This window comes from Chrysochloris asiatica, unplaced genomic scaffold (assembly GCF_000296735.1).
Source record: "Chrysochloris asiatica unplaced genomic scaffold, ChrAsi1.0 scaffold00183, whole genome shotgun sequence".
Lineage (NCBI taxonomy): Eukaryota > Metazoa > Chordata > Mammalia > Afrosoricida > Chrysochloridae > Chrysochloris > Chrysochloris asiatica.
In genome coordinates this window covers 2,544,157-2,562,667 of record NW_006408701.1, presented here as the reverse complement: position 1 = coordinate 2,562,667, position 18,511 = coordinate 2,544,157, and the positions used below count along the sequence as shown (strand labels likewise).

General features: G+C 38.1%; 1 protein-coding gene across 3 annotated transcripts in view; it reads left to right on the top strand.

Moving 5' to 3' along the window:
- WDR44 (WD repeat domain 44) overlaps positions 1-10,026 on the top strand; it is a 122,776-nt gene extending 112,750 nt beyond the window's left edge. The window contains exons 14-20 of one of the 3 annotated variants that reach the window (XM_006872110.1): positions 1,438-1,560; positions 3,351-3,542; positions 3,743-3,844; positions 4,076-4,191; positions 5,594-5,721; positions 6,597-6,731; positions 9,520-10,026. In XM_006872110.1, coding sequence (XP_006872172.1) covers positions 1,438-1,560; positions 3,351-3,542; positions 3,743-3,844; positions 4,076-4,191; positions 5,594-5,721; positions 6,597-6,731; positions 9,520-9,614 — 891 coding nt within the window. In that variant the 3' untranslated portion in view covers positions 9,615-10,026. The remainder of the gene's footprint in view (positions 1-1,437; positions 1,561-3,350; positions 3,543-3,742; positions 3,845-4,075; positions 4,192-5,593; positions 5,722-6,596; positions 6,732-9,519) is intronic. The other 2 variants (XM_006872111.1, XM_006872112.1) reach the window with 2 other exon arrangements.
- Positions 10,027-18,511: the final 8,485 nt, after the last annotated feature.

Here is an 18,511-nt window from a genome sequence, read left to right as displayed (position 1 = left end):
TGCTCCTTGGAGGCCAAGATGGCTAAACTTCGTCTCTCATACTTTGGACATATTGTCAGGAGGGAACAGTCGCTGGAGAAGGATGTCATGCTGAGTACGATGGAGGGTCAGAGAAAAAGAGGAAGACCCCCAACGAGATGGGTTGGCCAGGTGGCATCATTGATGGCATCAAGTGTGGCAGCGGTAGTGAGGTTGGCCCAGGATCGGACATTGTTTCTTTCTGCTGTGCTCGATGGCTCCTGACAACAACAATGAGCCGGGACCGACTTCGTGGCACATAACCACCACCACCACCACCACTCTTTTTTAGCTTTGAAAATTCTGTGGTTTGTTCTGAGCAATTTGACAATTTCCACACCTTAATTGCCATTGCCTAGGATGTGACAGGTACACAATAAATTTTCATCCTCATGTTGCACTGTAGGGTACTCTTTTAAGAAGACATTTCAGGTGAAAATTAGGGACCCTAATGGGAGTTGCAGTTCATCAGTGTGAACAATGTGGAAAATAACTGAAGTGACAATTAAATGAATGGATATCTTATACTCATAGCTAAGTTCCCATATATAAAGGCTATGTCACCTAAGGCTCAGTTTAGTCCTCTGCCTGGTGCCTAGGGTGACTAGTACAATTTTTTGATGTGCATTATAAGATCTATCCTAATTTCAGAGACAATAATGTGAAAAAGTCTTACAATCAATGAAATATGGTGATAAACTGTTTAGGAAAGGCACTGAGGAAGGTAGAATCTCCACTGAGTCGTATCTAATCTGTCTAGGCGGGGCTGATGAAAGGAAATGCGGCTAGGTCTCTTGTGATACAATAGTGAATAATTCTTGTCAGGACTGATTGTGAGGGTTGGAAATGTAAAGGTAGACGTTTTGTAGCAAGGAGGGGCGTGATTAACTTTTCAGTCTAGGAGCAGAGGTCCCTGGGACCATCAAGGGAGAAGAGCAGAGAGCAGGACCCTACCCAGAGAAGCAGTGACGCCAGAGATGGAGGCAGAGGTGATGACGTGGAGAGATGTAGAAGCTGGGGACTTTAAAGACAGAGAGGGAGAGGGGCTGTGTGCTGATGACCAGGGGGCAGGCTTTCAGGGTATACCCTTTGGTTGGTTGATGATGCATGGAGGGGATTGTGACCATGGCAATGAAACAATATACGATAGGATGAATCTAAAACTAATGTTCTCCCCTGTAAACTATCACATAATTCACAATAAAACATTAAAAAAAAACTGTTTAGGAAAAAATGAGATCCTCCAAGTTAATTGGCTAGGCTTTTCTTCTGGTGTTGCATGCAATCATTATAATAATAATTTTTTAAACTATTGAGATACATAACTTGAAAGTCCATGTGTATTGTATAAGTAGGCTTTTTTATTATTATTATTTCTTTAATATGGTGGTAAAATAATCAGTGTCCTGTTCTCCACAGAACTACTTTCTACTTTCTTCTTCAATGGATAAAACAGTCAGGTTGTGGCACATTTCCAGGAGAGAATGTCTTTGCTGTTTTCAACATATAGATTTTGTCACTGCCATCGCTTTTCATCCAAGAGTAAGTAACCACTTCTACCATTTATTGTTGCTCTTACACCATCAGAAGGTGAGGGAACCTGGCTTCCCTACAAAATACTAAACTCCAGAAAACAAAAAACAACCATAGAGTTGGAAGCGACTTAATTTAGTGTTTCTTTTTGCTATAAAAATTAAGAAAGAAAATCATTATTTTACTAATTTGAATCAGAACTGGGAGTGTGACGTTCTAAATATAACAAAAAGTTATTCAAAATATTTTTAGAGATATGAAGGGTAAAAGTAGGTCATAAAGTATCCTAGTAAAAGTCAGAGATTGGAGATGATGGAAGAAGAGACAGCAGTAGGTGTATAAATGAGAAAAGGAAGTACTTGGGTGGGAAAACTGGAAGGGTTGAGCAGGACAGAGACAAAGAGGATACAATTAAAAATAGTTACGGACCAAAATTCATTAAAAGAGATACTTACTTCCTATCAAATGTCAAAGCATTGTTAATCTGTATATCATTTCTTAATCATTTTCAATGTCTGGATTCATCTTTTACCACTGTAAGTACAGGAGAATTCACATGGGACTCCGGAGCTGGATTAAAATAAGTGGAGGATTTGCATCCTTACAATGACGTATAATTGCATTTCCAACCATGTCATTTGTATATGTTTAACTCCCATTCTTTCATATATATATAAAACAACACATTGTTATGTGAGCCATTTTTAACTGTACAATTCAATGACATTAATTACATTCCCCATGTTGTCTGATCATAATTTCCATCTGTTTTCAAAATTTTTCCTTCACTTAAGTGATAAATCCTCATCTTCCCTTCTCCCAGCCCCTGATAACCACTGATAAACTTTGGTCTCTCTGCACTCGTTTATTCTAGATACGTCATATAATATTCCAGATGCCATCATATAACGTTTTTCCTTTTATATCTGATTTATTTAAAGAATGATGTCAAACAGAGTAAAGATTGTGCCTCTTGTTTGCATCCCATTTACTTAATCTTCACTTCTTATACTGCCAAAGATTAGATCAGCTTAGTAATAGGATTGGTTTTGTGTAGAACGGGATTTCTCAACACTGGCATTATGGACATTTGGACCAGGTAATTCTTTGTTGAGGGTAGAGGGGAACAGACTGTTTTATCTATTTTGTAGTGTGTTTTTCAGCATCCAGAAGCACCACCCTCCACACAGTTATGAAAATCAAAAATGTCTCCAGACATTGCCAGATGCCCCTTTAGGGCCAAATTCTTCCTATTTGAAAATCCCTGGTTCCAAGTCAAGATGAGCATTTCAATAGTGAAGTACTTCTTTGCTGATGTGTTGTCATAGTTACAAATAATGGCTGGTCCTATGGAGTCTTGATGTGGCTCTTTACGATAAGCATTGAACTGCTAACCACAAGGTTGGTGATTCAGACTCAACCAGCTGCTTCGCAGAAACCCTATACAGGGTTGCTATGAGCGGAACTGATTTGATGGCACTTAGCAACAACCGGCCAGTAACTGATGTTTCTGTTTTATTCAGACACATCTATTGACATCCATACACATAAAAGGTAGCTTAAGAATATGATAAAGTGATGAGGACATCATTTCTTCCAGCTGAATACTGAGAATTGTAACTGTTGCTACTGTTTTTAGTGAATAAAATCTTTGCTTGCAGACTACTTTAATGAGAGTACTTTAAAAATGTAATCTACTTGTTTTAAATGCTATTTCCAGTATACATAATGTTTTGATTTGCTAATGAGTTTTTCTTGATGTGGTAGAATGAAAGTTTTCCCATTTACCATCTTCTTAGGATGACAGGTATTTTCTGAGTGGGTCATTGGATGGAAAGCTCCGCCTTTGGAATATACCTGACAAAAAAGTAGCTTTGTGGAATGAAGTAGATGGTCAAACAAAATTGATCACAGCTGCGAACTTCTGTCAGAATGGCAAATATGCAGTTATTGGGACATACGATGGCAGATGTATATTCTATGATACAGAGGTACCTGATGATTTTATATAATTTGATACTATGGAAAACACTTGTAGTTTTACACAAGTTGATCCTCTCTAGGCTTTAGCTATCCTATCTGTAAAATGGGGCATATAATACCATATCTATCTGAGAACTGAATCTGATGGTTAGAACTAGGGGCTCTATCCTAGTTCTAATGTTTCTCATTTATGAAATTTTTTTTTTAGCATTTGAAATACCATACACAAATACATGTCCGATCTACCAGAGGTCGCAACAGAGTTGGAAGAAAAATTACTGGCATTGAGCCTTTACCTGGAGAAAATAAGGTACAACACTATCAGAACCATCTCTGCATATACTGTATGTAGACTCCTGAAAATTAGTTCTTAATATCTTGGCAAATAATATAATCCCTTCCCTGTGAAATACTGTCTTTTTCTAATTTGAGAGGTATATATGAGTATTTGTTCTTCCTGTTTGTGTAGCTCCTTTTGAGAGGGTTATAGCTCAACTTAGATTTTCAATGATGTTTTAAACTTTTCTTTTGATTTTTTTAGATACTGGTAACTTCAAATGACTCCAGAATCAGACTATATGACCTTAGAGATTTGTCATTGTCCATGAAGTATAAGGGTTATGTCAACAGCAGCAGCCAGATAAAAGCAAGTTTCAGGTATATCCTAAAAAAGGATTAGAACATTTCTCCCTACTTCCCTACTTTTCATTTATTTATCTATACCTTAATTTTGGAAACCCTATGGAGTCCTGGTGTGGTGCTGTGGGTTAATGCGCCAGACTGCAAAGCCATTTGAGCTATAAGGTCGGCAGTTCAGGCTCACCAGCTGCTCCTCGGAAACCCTAACGCTATGGGTCCGAACTGACTCGACAACACTTAACAACAGCTTTATTACAATGGTTGCATTATCTTTGCACTCTGACACCTGGTATCTTATTTTTACCATCACATAACGCTTACCTTATTCACTTATAGATAGAATTAGAATAAGAACTAGAAAATTAAGCAATTTGTTTAGTCACATTGAGTAAGTTAGTTGCAGAGCCAGGATTAGAAGACCCCCAGCTCCAGCTTTCTGCATGTATACTTTTATGTAAGCTGTTTACGAATAATTTATTTTATTTTATAAACTCAAAATGTGTACACGTACACTTTGGTGACTGATTACATGTTTTAATTTGTGTAAACATTTTCATTGTCCTTTTCCCAATTGTTCTTTTAAGAGAAGGCTTATTTCCCCATCTCACACTGTCCTATGACCTTGATACTTTTATGTACAGGAGCCAATAAAGCATTTTTAGCATCCTGAAGTAATTTCCTATATTTCTACTTTTTCAAAAACATAAACAAAACCCATTGCCATGGAGTTGATTCTGACTTACAGTGACCTTATAGGACAGAGGAACTCCTGGAATGGCATTATAGATTAAGCACAGGACTGCTAATCACAAGGTTGGTGGTTCAAACCCACCAGCTGCTCCTTGGAAACCATAAGTCAAAACTGATTTGACCACACTTAGCAACAACAGTAGGGCAGAGGGGAACTGCTCCACAGGGTTTCCTAGGCTATAATCTTTACAGGAGCAGATCCACAGGTTTTTTTCTCTCCCCGAGCCATTGATAGGTTTGAACCCCCAACCTTCTGCTTAGCAACCAAGCTCTTTACTGCTGTACTACCAGGACACCTCTGAAGTAGGGTAGCTCACCCCCTTTTTCCTTCTAACCCTCTTTCCAACTTTATCATTTCTCTTCTTCTTCCTGAACTACCCAGTAATTACTCAGTAATCCAGTTGGTGAAGTACACAGCTTCTCTGTTTCATCCCTTCAGCCAGTATGAGCTAACCAGCATCACAGATACCTAGGGCTTTAATAAAAATACAGATGCTTGGTCCCCATCTTAGACCTCAGCAAAGTCTCTGGAGGAGAAAGACTAGGAGTCTACATGTCCAACAAGTTCTCTTAGGTGGTTTTTAGGTAGGAAGTTCTGATAAAACAAAACCTAAAACACAAAATGTTGATATATATATTTTTTAATTATTCCTTTCTCTCCTGCATTTAGCCATGATTTTACTTACCTCGTTAGTGGTTCAGAAGATAAGTATGTTTATATTTGGAGTACTTACCATGACCTAAGCAAGTTTACTTCAGTCAGGAGAGACCGTAATGACTTTTGGGAAGGTATTAAAGGTAACTACATACCTACTTTGGCATGTCTTATTAGTGAATAAAGTTAAAATGAAGATGTACTGGAAGTAAATTTGTAAAGGCATTATTATTATTATTATTATTTTAAACTTTTATTGTGAATTGAGTGAGTAAAGATTTATAGGGCAGATCATCAGTTTTACATTCAACAAATCATTGCAATGATTACAATCCCCTGCATGTACCATCAGCTAACAGTATTTACCTCTACTACCTTTTTTTTTGATGTACACATTCCATATTGAAAATACATATTTATTTAAATGTCCAAAAGGCACATTTTGCTAGCCAGTCAGCCTCCTGCCCTCAGGCACACTGCGTTTCTCAGTCCTTGGGCCTCTGCCACCATCTCTGTTGTCTACACTTTTCTGGTTAGGATCCCTCACTCCTCTCATGCTCTTCCCTCTTCATGGTCCTCAGGTCCTCTGTTCTGAAATGACAGATTAACTGCTCCACCCTTTTAGATGCACCTCTTCTACATTTACCGTTGTGACTAATTGCCATTAGTCCTGATAAGAATTACTCACAATTGAATCATAAAATCCTATCCCCATCAACACCAGACCCATCGCTTTGACAGTTATAACTGCTTTTACTTTGTGCCTGACTTTACTTGTTTGGTTTTACTATACTAAGGAAAAATAGGCACTTGTGTAGAATTTGAGAAGTCATGGAATCTCAGAACTTTTATGTGGTATTCTTTTGGAAAATATTTTTGGTGGGGTTTTTTGTTTTTGTTTTTTAAATAGTTCTAAGTTATTGCTCTAAGGTATTTGGCATGTAATACATTTATATTTCTTGTCTTGATGTTTACTGTCAAGTCTGTCAGTTACACTGAAAAAAACTTTTCTTCTCAGCACATAATGCAGTCGTTACGTCAGCAATCTTTGCTCCAAACCCAAGTTTGATGTTATCTTTGGATGTGCAGCCTGAAAAAGCTGAAGACAACGATCAAGAGGAAGACCCTGAAGTTTCAGATCCCATGCCCTCCGGTAGGCACTGTGATTTTGTCTTAGATTTTTACTCTGGACATATTATCAGAAGGGACCAGTCCCTGGAGAATGACATGCTGTTTGGTAAAGTGGAGGGTCAGCGAAAAAGAGGAAGACCACCAACGAGATGGATGGGCACAGTGGTGGCAGCAGTGGGCTCAAGCATAACAATGATTGTGAGGATGGCGCAGGACTGGGCAGTGTGTCCTTCTGTTGTGCAGAGGGTCACTGTGAGTCAGAACCAACTCAACTGCAGCTAGTAACATATTTTTTGTAGTCAGCATTTAGTAGTCTCAATCAACGACTACTGGGTATTTTGAGATTTCCATGAATATGAAGAATATTTCTTTTGTACAAGAGAATGGTTGTAGGAAATCGGTTTCTAAACATTTCAGTAAGATATTCTTCTCAAATTGTATTTCTTTTCAATTCACCTGGAAATGAAATATGATCATTTTGAAATTTCCTAGTTCATTGTGGCCAACAGTTCTTTTTGGAGAAATGCAAACAAGACATAGAAATATAAACTTCTTTAATAATCTGTCTCTCCTACTAAACTGCAATCCCCCTGCAGACAGAGGCTTTATATGTCTTATTGACCATTGTATTACAGTGCCCTTGAGAGAGGCTTAAAGCCTCAACAGTTAGATACAGTGTACAAGTAGTATGCTGAAAAGTTCTTAAGTGTGGATATTTAATCTCAAATCATTTCCCAAGTAGTAGCATGTATACTATCCATTTCTTTTCTCAGTGAAGAAAAATTTTGATAAACAGAGGTGAAGTTCAGTTTAGCACTTCTTTTAATTTATCAAATTTAAAAGTACAGCAAATCTGAATTATTAAACCCTTACAAAATGCCTCAGCATCAAACCCAACTTCTCTCTTCTAAGTTAAATAATTTGTTTTTTGTTTTCTTTCCTAGTGATACATTTTACCTGCTGTATATTTTCCCTTACATATTCCATAGGAAATTCTAGTTGTTAGAATTTGTGGCAAATAAAGAACATTGTTGGGATTTTTTGTGTTTTTGTTTTTTAAAATCTAATGAAGCTAAAATTCCGTTATTTCACTGGGTCCTTTTTAAAGAGAGATGACTTTAGGATTGTGTTCAGATTTGTGTTTCCTGTTTTGCACCTAACTAGGTATCTATTAAGGGATTCTGGTGTAGGATAAGCATTGTACTGCCAACTATAAGGTCAGCGGTTCAAACCCAGCTGCTCCTCAGAACACTATGCAGGATGACTTTGACTCAATGGCACTTCACAACAGCAACAGGTGTACTATAGGCAGCCATGATGGTGCACTGGGTAAGCACTTGGCTGCTAACTTAAAAGTTGATGGCTTGAACCCACCAGCAGCTCCATGGGGGAAAGATGTAGCAGTCTAATGAAGATTATAGTCTAACCAACTCTATGGGACAGTCCTCTAGGATAGTTTTGACTTGGAATTGACTCGACAGTGCATAGCAACAATAATAAAAGTCTTAATAATAAACACTTAAACTCAAAGGTATTGTTGTTGCCGTTAAGAGCCATCGAGTTAGTTCCAACTCATAGTGACCCTGTATAGGGTTTCCAAAGAGCGGCTGGTGAGTTTGAACTGCCAGCCTTGGGGTTAGCAATCCAGTGCTTATCCTAAAGTGCCCCCCAAATATATTTTATTGTCCAGTCTCTGTATTCTTGACTTATTTAGCAATTTGAGCTTGTTTTCCTCATATGTACAGTGGTGGTAATACGTAGTTTCACAGGGTTATGGTAGGAATTAGCTAACATACATGTTGTCTTCATTTGAATTTTCTCCTATAAAGCATCTCTCTCATGTATATGCTGTATTGATTGTTTTCTTCTCACCCTCAATCTTGTGCTGCTGCGGCTACTTGTGCAGCATTACTTTGTGATATGTTGAAAAGTGGTAAGGTGTATTCAAAGGCTTAGGGTATGTTTTTAGCAAATTTAAGTGAAACCATTTTGCCTAGCTCACCCTGTACACACAATCGAATTTAACGTTTGTGCTATTGTCATCCTTGTTAATCATTCCTTAAATCTACAGTTTTGCCTACCTGTGATAGAAGTAGTTAACACTAAGCTTGTTTTGCGAAATGTTTTTTACTCTTCAGCATAGCTGCCTAGCCCCTTTTCAATACAAACTGGAAAATCAAAAGGTGCTGTCAGAATTAACAAAACAAACGCATCTACTTCATTTCATGGCAGTTTCAAGATGTCTGCTTTAGACTAAACCTTACAATCTGCCTCATAAGAGACCCCTCTTGCCCAACTGATCGTACTCTGCCAGTGTTCTAGACCTCGATGCTAAATAACATACTAGCCAGTTGCCATGAAATGAAGCATTAGGTGACTTTTAGACCTGGACTACCTGGAACCAGGTATCTTGGCCCCAGGGACACAGAGTAAGGCACTGGACCGCAAGGTCAGTTTGAACCACAAGATCAGCAGTTCAAACTTACCAGCCATTCCTTGGAAACGCAATACAAGGTTGCTATGATTCGGAATCGACTCAACAGCACTTAACAACAACAATAACAACCTATATATCTCAAGCCAGAGAAACACCAGCTATGACAGGTAAATGGAAATGAGCCTCAGAAAGGAAGGGCGGTATAATAGGATAACAGTACAGAAATAAGCCCTTCAAAGAGAGAGAGAAAAAAAGTAGGGAGAGAATCTTTCCCCTGAAGGTGGAGGGTCTTGGGCATGTGACAATTGTAGTTGCAGACTTCATGTTCCCTATAATAGCAACTAAAAAAAATTTTTTTTTTTGTGCTTTGAAGGTATTATGAAGACAGATAACACCGAAGTTCTTCTCTCTGCTGACTTCACTGGAGCAATCAAAGTGTTTATTAATAAAAGGAAAAATGTATCTTAATTTGAAATCACATTTAAGATAAACATATCAGTAAGTTTCTATATGTATCAGAACAGAAAAAATATTATAGTGCTTTGGGCTGACATCCTTTTTTAATTTTTATTGAAAGTTCAAATATAATATATTTTTTGAGCGGTAGTGTTGATGCTCTAGTAAACCCTGGACTTTGAGACTAGAAAGGAATGTGGCTAGAATAATGTTGCTAAACATTAAGCTTTATGTTTTGTTCTGTTTGTATTTTTGTTATATAATTGTGAACATGCACAGTTTTCTGCATGAAAATATATTAATATATGAATCATATGTGTGTGCCTTTTGGTTACATGCTCTAAATCTAACAGAGTTAGTTACATTATTTCCATGCCTCTTTTGGCTTCTTACTAGGGGGAAGTCTTGTTTCTAGCTTAAAAAATTTGTTTTGCACAAAATTTCATTTTTAAGAAAAGTGATATCTTTTGACTAAGTTACTGTTTTGAAAATGTTTTATAGGTTTTCACTAGGTCAATAACCATGTGTAAATTGTTTTTATAAATTTCTCAATTTGGGGCTAAGTTTTTTTTTTGTGTGGTCTAAATTGTGGACTTAAGATTCTTTTCTTTGTGTGTGTGTGTGTGTGTGTGTGTGTATATATATATATATAATTATATATATATATATATATAATTTTTTTTTTCTTTTGCCACACTGGAGCACAATGTTTCTATGTAAAGAATTCTTTTCATTCTTTATTCATGAGCACCAGGCTTTGCTCACTTTAAAAAAATTAAGCCACATTAAGGAGTGAGTCTTCTTTTTTACAATAATGTAAAAAATGAACTGTTTACATTTTTTTAAAGCATTGTAGTTTTAAAACTTATGCTGTTTTGTTTTGAGTTGTTGAATTTGAAAGCCTTTGTAAATATTGATATAATGTACCAATGAAATAACATCTGGGTCAATGGAACCCTGACAATGTTGTTGACGGTTGGCATATGTTTCTGAAAATTAAATATGTGTTATTAAAAGTTGGTCACCAATACTTGTTAAACCTGTGGCTTTATTTTCAGATGACTTCTGTATATTGAAGAAGGCAAGAAAGCTGAACTCTTGTTTTAGTCATTTTCATTTTAGTAAATGGGAGATCAGATTTTGGAACAGTACATTAAAGTGCAATGGCCACATGCTTTTTTTTTTTTGGTAACGTTTTATTGTGACTTGGGTGAAGATTGACAGAGCAGATCAGTTTTCCTTGAAAGAGCTCATACACAACGTATTTCCTCTCATTGACTGCACTTCCTCCTTGTGTTTCCTGTTTCCATCCTTCCTTCGTAACCTTTTTGAACTATGTCCATGGGTAAATGCTGCCCTTTTGATCTCAAATGGTTGATTATTCTAAGGTGTGCATACTTCCTTAGTATTGTTGTTCGCCTTGTAGACCTGTTTGTTGTTTGGCTAAAAATTGAGCCATCGTGGTGAGTTCATTTCCAGACATGAAGGGTGACTAAGGCACATAGTTTGGGGGTTCCACCAGTCTTTCTCAGACCAGTAAACCTGATCTTTTTTTATAATTTCGAGTTTTGTTCCACATTTTTTCACTACTCCTCTCTCAAGGACAATAACCCTGGTAGTGCTGTAGAATAAGTATTGGACTGCTCACTGCAAAGTCAGTGGTTCAAACCCACTAGGCACTCTACTGGAGAAAGATGAGGCTTTCTGCTCCCATAAAGATTTACATCCTCAGAAACCCTATACAGGGTCAGTATGAGTCAGAATTGACTCAGTGGCAATGAGTTTGATTTTGAGTCTTTTCAGAGCAGTTGGTATTAGTAACCACGCACCATCGAGTTCTTCAGGTGTCAGGGTCATGGAGACTGATGTTCATGTGGTTCATTAGTCCATTAGACGAATTGTTTCCAAGTTACGTGCCTTTAATTTTTAAAAAATGTCTTGTTGTTGAGCACATACACAGGAAAACATAGACCAAGTTAACAGTTTCCCCAGGAATAATCCATTGATGTTGACTATATTCTTTTGAGTTGTACTACCATACTCACCCTCCTTCTCTGAGTTTTTCCTCCCCAACTAATATAAACTCACTGCCCCTAAGTTTCCAATCTAATCTTTTGAATTTGCTACTGTGGTTTGATCCCATAGAGAGAGATCTTGAAAAACCACGACATTCAAGGCAGACATTCTTTACTAGTCAAGGTAAACTACAGTTTGTTTTTCAGAAGACATCAGAAGATGCTTTTGGTTTATGGTTTAAAGATAATCTCAGGTCATCAAGTTCAGCCTTTCTTAAATGATTCTTTCTGGAATGAACACTGCTTAGTATTAGTGTATAAATTCATATGTTGCTTACTGCGTTTATTTTCACTATATGAATTAGCAGCTAGGGAGCTTCAATTTTATTCTTGTTAATCCAGCTTGGAGTTGGAGTGTTCTCAATTTTCTAGGTAATCGCATGCTTGCCTTGATTTCGCCCCCATGCTTTTTTCAATTTGCCGGGGGTTTGTGCACTTTTCCTTCCCTCTCCTTTCTCCCTCACTTCACCCCTCTCCTCACTGGCTCATTTCTTCTCTTCCTCTCTCCCATATTGTCTTTACCCCTCTCTCTTCCCCACCCCTCCCCCATATTTTAGTTTTCTCTTTCTTCTGTGCTCTCCCTGACAGATTAAAGTGTCCTGCCATTGGCTTACTAACCAGTCACAAAGTATCTTTAGTCTCAAGGTCTGATAGAAGAGTATTTGTTCACGCGTTTGATCTATATGTCTTCGATTCTTTGAGGCAGCTTGCCTCTCATTGACTATGTTGTGGTCCTGCTTGTCCTAATGGCAGATAATCAGGGTGTTACCATATGAATCTTTCTTGATAGGTTCATTGTAGTTATTTGAACAAAAAGGAGAGAGTTGGGAACCAAGTTCAAGAGAATAATAGTGACTGGCACTTCAAAGTTTTTGTGTATTTTATTATTTTTTTTTAATGTTATCACTATCTATATAAATATCTCCAGAGTTAGTGTTAGAAACTCTTTATAGTACGTGATGTGGCATTGAAGGGTACAGATTCCGGAGACAGAAATTTGAATTGGGTTCCTGTCTTAGTATAATCCTTGCACAAGGTTTGTTTTGTTTTAAATCGTCTATCAGTCTCCAGTTTCTTCTCTGTAAAATGAGAATGGTGTTGCTGTTATACCTAACTCCAATTGTAAAAATGCATTGAGAAAACATGTATGTGTGAAGCTTGGTGCCTAGCTATTAGGTGTACTCAACAAAAGTCAGTTTCTCAGTACCTCTCCCCCAGTTCCCTGAATGTTCTCCCACCCAAACAAAAAATACAGGATATAGAAGTGGGTTTTAGACATAGGGACTTCAGGGATGATCATTTGGGGAATTAACGTAGGGCACCAATCTATTTTCCCCAGCTCAAAACATTAAAAAAAAAAAAGGTAACATCTACTATCTATCTCCTCATCATAAAAAGAGTTGTTAAATGCCATTGAGACAGTTCTGACTCATCGTGATCCTGTGAGTCGAGCACAATCTTCTCGTCTTAGTGCAATGAGCAGTCTACGACAGTGTGTAAACTTCGTTTTATAAGAGCAACTACATTCCCTTTTTTTTTTTTTCTGTTTTTGGTTTTATTTGGGGCGGGGGTGAAATATTCATCATGGACTTGGCTGTGACAGGCAGGGACACTGTACTAGATGAACAAGTTAAAATCATAAATCATTAAAAGCTCTTTGAAGAGTCATATTGAGCCTTTTCCTCTCTGTCTCATTTACCTTAATTTTAATTGGAATTAAAATCTTAATGACAACATCATTTTACATGCCAGTCTCTCTGGCCTTTCAATTACACCACTGGGCAGTTGTTAATTTCAATTCTTGGGAACTTTAATCCTTGGGAATTTTTGAACATTAATCCATCTATATCTCCTAGCAGTTTCAGTTGTATAGCTTTAAGAATCAGAGGCCAGATCTGACTGTGGATGTGGTAAACTGAGTTATTGGACTATTCCCAATTAAAACTGATAATGAGGACTAAAGATAGAAGTATGTTTGGAATTTAGTGATTCCCTATAAGTTTTCAAAAGAAAACATTCCCAGTTTCCCTGGTTTCTAGTTTCCTGTCTTACTTATCCATTAAACAGATATTTGTTGAACACCTACTATATACAGAGCACTGCTGGGACAATTGAAGACTAAGGGAACACTCCCATGCTGGAAGAGCTCACAGTCTGCTGGAGAAGATGGCCATAGGAACAAGTAAGAGGCTTGGAATTGTCATGTGGCTGCGGCATTAGAAATACCCTCCTTCTCTCCCAATCCCCTGTCTGTTCTACCTTTCCTAGTGACTAATAGCAGCTACTTGATTCTCACACCATCCTTCATTAATGCAGTATTACCAGCAGCAAGGATGATATTGCTAAAAGAGTTTACAAGGCAACCATCAGTTGGACAGAGAAAATGGATGCATTTTTCTTGGTGTCTAACCCTCTCCCAGCCTAGAATCTTTGTTTTTCTAAAAACTTTTAACTGTCTTCTGTTTTCAAGCTAACTCCTTGGTTAACAGACCTTCTCTCTCCACAACTGCTCATGTGTTCCCTTCCATTCTAAAGCAACAAAGCAATAGAGAAAGGAGAATCAGGAAGAGGATGTTGAATGCATGACTAATTGCCTCTGTGAATAACTGCCTCCTTTGCCATGAAATCAAAAGTACTGGATGGTGCCCAGCTACCATTAATAAATGTTTTGATCAAAAATCCCAGAGAAGAATCCTAATCAAAATGGGGAATATGCAAAATAGAATTTCAAAATCTCATAGATTCTATACTTCCTGCAGCAATGGGGGTTAGATGAACCTTTGAAACTATGCCTGAGATAATCTTTATACCATAAACCAAAAATAATCTTCATAAGGAGCTCTGGTTGCGTAGTAGTTACGAATCGGGCTGCTAACCTCAGGGTCAATAGTTCGAAACTACCAGCTGTTCCGTGGGAGAAAGATGAGGATTTCTGCTCCTCTTGTAAAGATTAACAGCCTCGGAAACTCTGTACAGGGTCGCTATGAGTCGGAATCGACTCCACAGCACGTAACAACAACAGTATTTTCTTAGAACCAAATAGTTGTTGAGCTTAACCAATTTTTTAAAAGTCTGCTTTGAACATTACACTCTTTTAAGGTCTTTATGGAATCAAACTGACAACAGCGAACTCAGATGGACCCAGTGAGTTCATGTTAATCGGAGAGGAACAACTCAGAATAGGAGATTGAGAATGGTTCCACAACTCAAAGAATGTTAATAGGTGTCACTGAATTGTACATGTAGAGACTGTTGGATTGGTCTATGTTCTCAAAAACAACTTCCAAGCCAGTGCCAGACTTTATGTGGATTTCACCAATTTTTCCACAAGTTTCTCAGTTCCCAGATCCAGTGCAGGATACCAATGTTACCCTTTAAAAAAAACAAAAACTTTTAAGTAATACTTACTATTTTAGAATAGCTTTAGATTTACAGGAAAGTTACAAAGATATTAGAGAGTTCCCATATCTCCTGTGTACCCACTTTCCCCTATTATTAGCATCTTGCATTGATCTGGTGCATTTATTACAACTAAGGACGAAACTGGTTCATCACTCTCAACTGAACTCCAGACTCTTTTCAGATTTTGTTCTTTTTATCTAATACCCGTTTTCGATTCTAGGATCCCATCCAGGATATGATACATTTAGTCATCATGACTTCTTAGACTCCTCTAGACTGAATTTGATGAATATTGGTCAGGTATTTTGTTGAATGCCCCTAATCTGGATTTGTCTGATGTCTGATTATGAGCATTTAGGAGGAAGACCACCGAGGCTAATTGCTCTTTCATTACATCATATCAATGGGACACATGATATCAGCATTTGGAATTCTCTAGAGGAAATAGAGCTCTGCTCCATTTAGTCAGTTGTTTATATCACCATAAACTCATGAGTATTTATTTTATGCTTTGGGTTAAAATACAGTACTACACTATTTTATTCAATTTATTCCAGCTCATACAGGTTGGCTCCTGCAGCTCTTTGACATACCGCACCTGTTGTTTGGTTTTGTTTTGTTTTGGGGGGGCGGGGGTTGGCATTAAACGATTCTCCAAGTTCACCTTATAGAAGGAAGCTTCAAAAAGTTTGTGGAAAAATTCCATTACCTTTCAATTCCATTTTTCCTTGACCTCTTTGAATCCCTTTGTATATTCCCTGTCCCAGCTTTGGATTCAGCCATATCTCCAGGACACCCTAGTTCATTTTATTGGAGAATGGTTTTAGAAACCAAGATATGGGTGCTGGGTGTACTTGTTTGTTGTTGTTGCCTCTAGGACTTCCCTGTGGACCAACCAAAAAAAAAAAAAAAACCCACTGCCATCGAGTTGATTCAAACTCATAGTGACCCTGTATAGGGTTTCTGAAACTAAATCGTTACCACAGCAGACAGCCTCGTCTTTCTCCTTGTAACTAGCTAGTGGTTTTGAAGTGCCAACTTTGCAGTTAGCAGTCCAGTGTTTATCCTGCAGTGCAAGCAGTGCTCCTTACTCAGTCAACAGAGCTAGATAATACATATATGATGGCACAGTGGTTAAGAAACTGCTGCTAATCTAAAGGTCAGACCAGCTGCTCTGTGGCAGAAAAGACATGCAAGTCTGCTTCCGTAAAGATTACACCCTAGGAAACCCTTGGAGTCACTTTTACTCTGTCCTAAAGCATTGCTGGACTCCTGGTACAGTACAGTAGATCAGCAGTAGACTGCAAATCACAAGGTTGGCAGTTCAAACCCACCAACTGCTCCTCAGGAACCCTATACAGGGTCGCTGTGAGTCAGAAAAGACTCAACAGCACTTAAGGACAAAGTACTGAGTCAGGATCAAATAGAAGGTACACAAGAACAGCATTTAATCCTTGTGTCTAATTATTTATCTATATTCGTCTGTATGTATGCTGAGCTAAACATGAGTTAATATGGATACCACCAACTGTAATGCTTTATCACAAGGATCATTCTGGCCTTCTCCCATTGTTTATCTGTAACCTCTTCCAAATAGTAAGAATCCTGCCTCCCATCATCCATTTATTTGATCAATAGCACTATAACAAATTCATACAGTTTCATAGCTGCTAACCTCTACCCCTGAGAGAAACAACTTTACCACTAGAGTGTATTGTTTATGCAGTCCTTTCGTCTTTTGTCTTACAGCTTCAGTCAAAACACTTGTTTCATTTGTCTCCGACTGGAACTCTACTCCACAGAGTTTTTAACTGCTGATTTTGAGAGAAGAGACTCAGATCTTTCTTCTGGGATGTTTTAAAGTTGTTGTTCTTCTTCTTAGGTACCGTAGAGTCAGTTCTGACTCAGAAACACTATACACAGTGGAACGAAACACCGCCTGGCCCTGTGCCGTCCTCACAATTGCGCTTGAGCCCATTGCTTCTGCCACTGTGCAGATCCATCTCTTTGGGAGTCTTCCTATTTTTCAATGACTCTCCACATCACCAAACGTGATGTCCTTCTCCAAGGATTGGTCCCTCCTGATAACATGTCCGAAGTATGCGAGATGAAGTCTAGCCATCCTGGCTTCTAAGGAGCATTCTGGCTATACTTCTTCCAACACAAATCTGTTTGTTCTTCTGGTGGCCCATGGTACTTTTAATATAGTGATTGGTGCCTAAATTTGAATAATTTAGGCCATATTTTGCAACTACTGATCCTTTCTCTCTGCTCCCAACCTTTGCATTCCAATCACCAGTAATGATCAATACAGCTTGATTGCACGATTGATCGATTTAAGATTGAAGAAGTTGGTAGAATTCTTCTATTTCATCCTCACTGGCTTTAGTTGTTGTGCGTAGATTTGAATAATAGTGGTATTAACTGGGCTTCCTTGTAGCATATGGATATTATCCTATCACAGACAGCATTGTACTTCAAGATAGATCCTGAAATGTTCTTTTTGATGATGAATTTGGTACCATTCCTCTTTGTCATTCCCACCACAGAAGACCATGTGATTGTCAAATTCAAAACGGCCAGTACCAGTCCATTTCATCTCATTAAAGCCTAAGACCCCGATCTTTATACTTTCCATTTCAGTTTTGACAACTTCCAATTTTCCTGGATTTAAATTTCGCACATTACATGTTCTGATTATTAATGGATGTTTGCAGCTGTTTCTCCTCCTTTTGAGTTGTGCCCCATCAGCAAATGAAGGTCCCAGAACCTTTACTTCATTTGCATCAACATGGTCAATTCAACTTTGAAGAGGCAGCTCTTCTCCAGTCATATTTTGAGTGCCTTCCAACCTGAGGGGCTCATAGTCTGGCACTGTATCTGACAATATTCTGGTGCTATATTACAGTGTTCCACTGCTATTCATGATCAGTGGCTAACCGTCCAGAAGCCTCTCCTTCTTCCTAGCCTGTCTTAGTCTGGAAGTTCAGCTGAAACTTGTCCACCATGGGTGACCCTGCTAGTATTTCAAATACAAGTGACATAGATTCCAATATCAGAGCAACATGCAAGTCTCCACAGTACAGAAAACTGACAGGTGACATTCATTTAAATTATCTTGCCTTCTAACAAATTCTACTTGGATTTGATGATTAGAAAGCCATACTGTGTAGTAAGTAAGCAGTAGCATTCTGTAGACGTCTTCCTGCTTTGCTTTCCCATGCTTAGCAGTCTCCTGAAGCAGTTTTTCAGGTCTGTTACTACACTGAGGTTTCGTTCATTATGTGTGGCGTGCATAATTTGTGTCAGGCATGTGAGAGAATGTATCTAATATGGGAAACTGACAGGCATGAAGATTCCATTCGGACTCTGTTTACAGGATTAAAGGGGTCATCTTCTCTGATTTCCTTACTAATTTAAATGTGCTCTGGT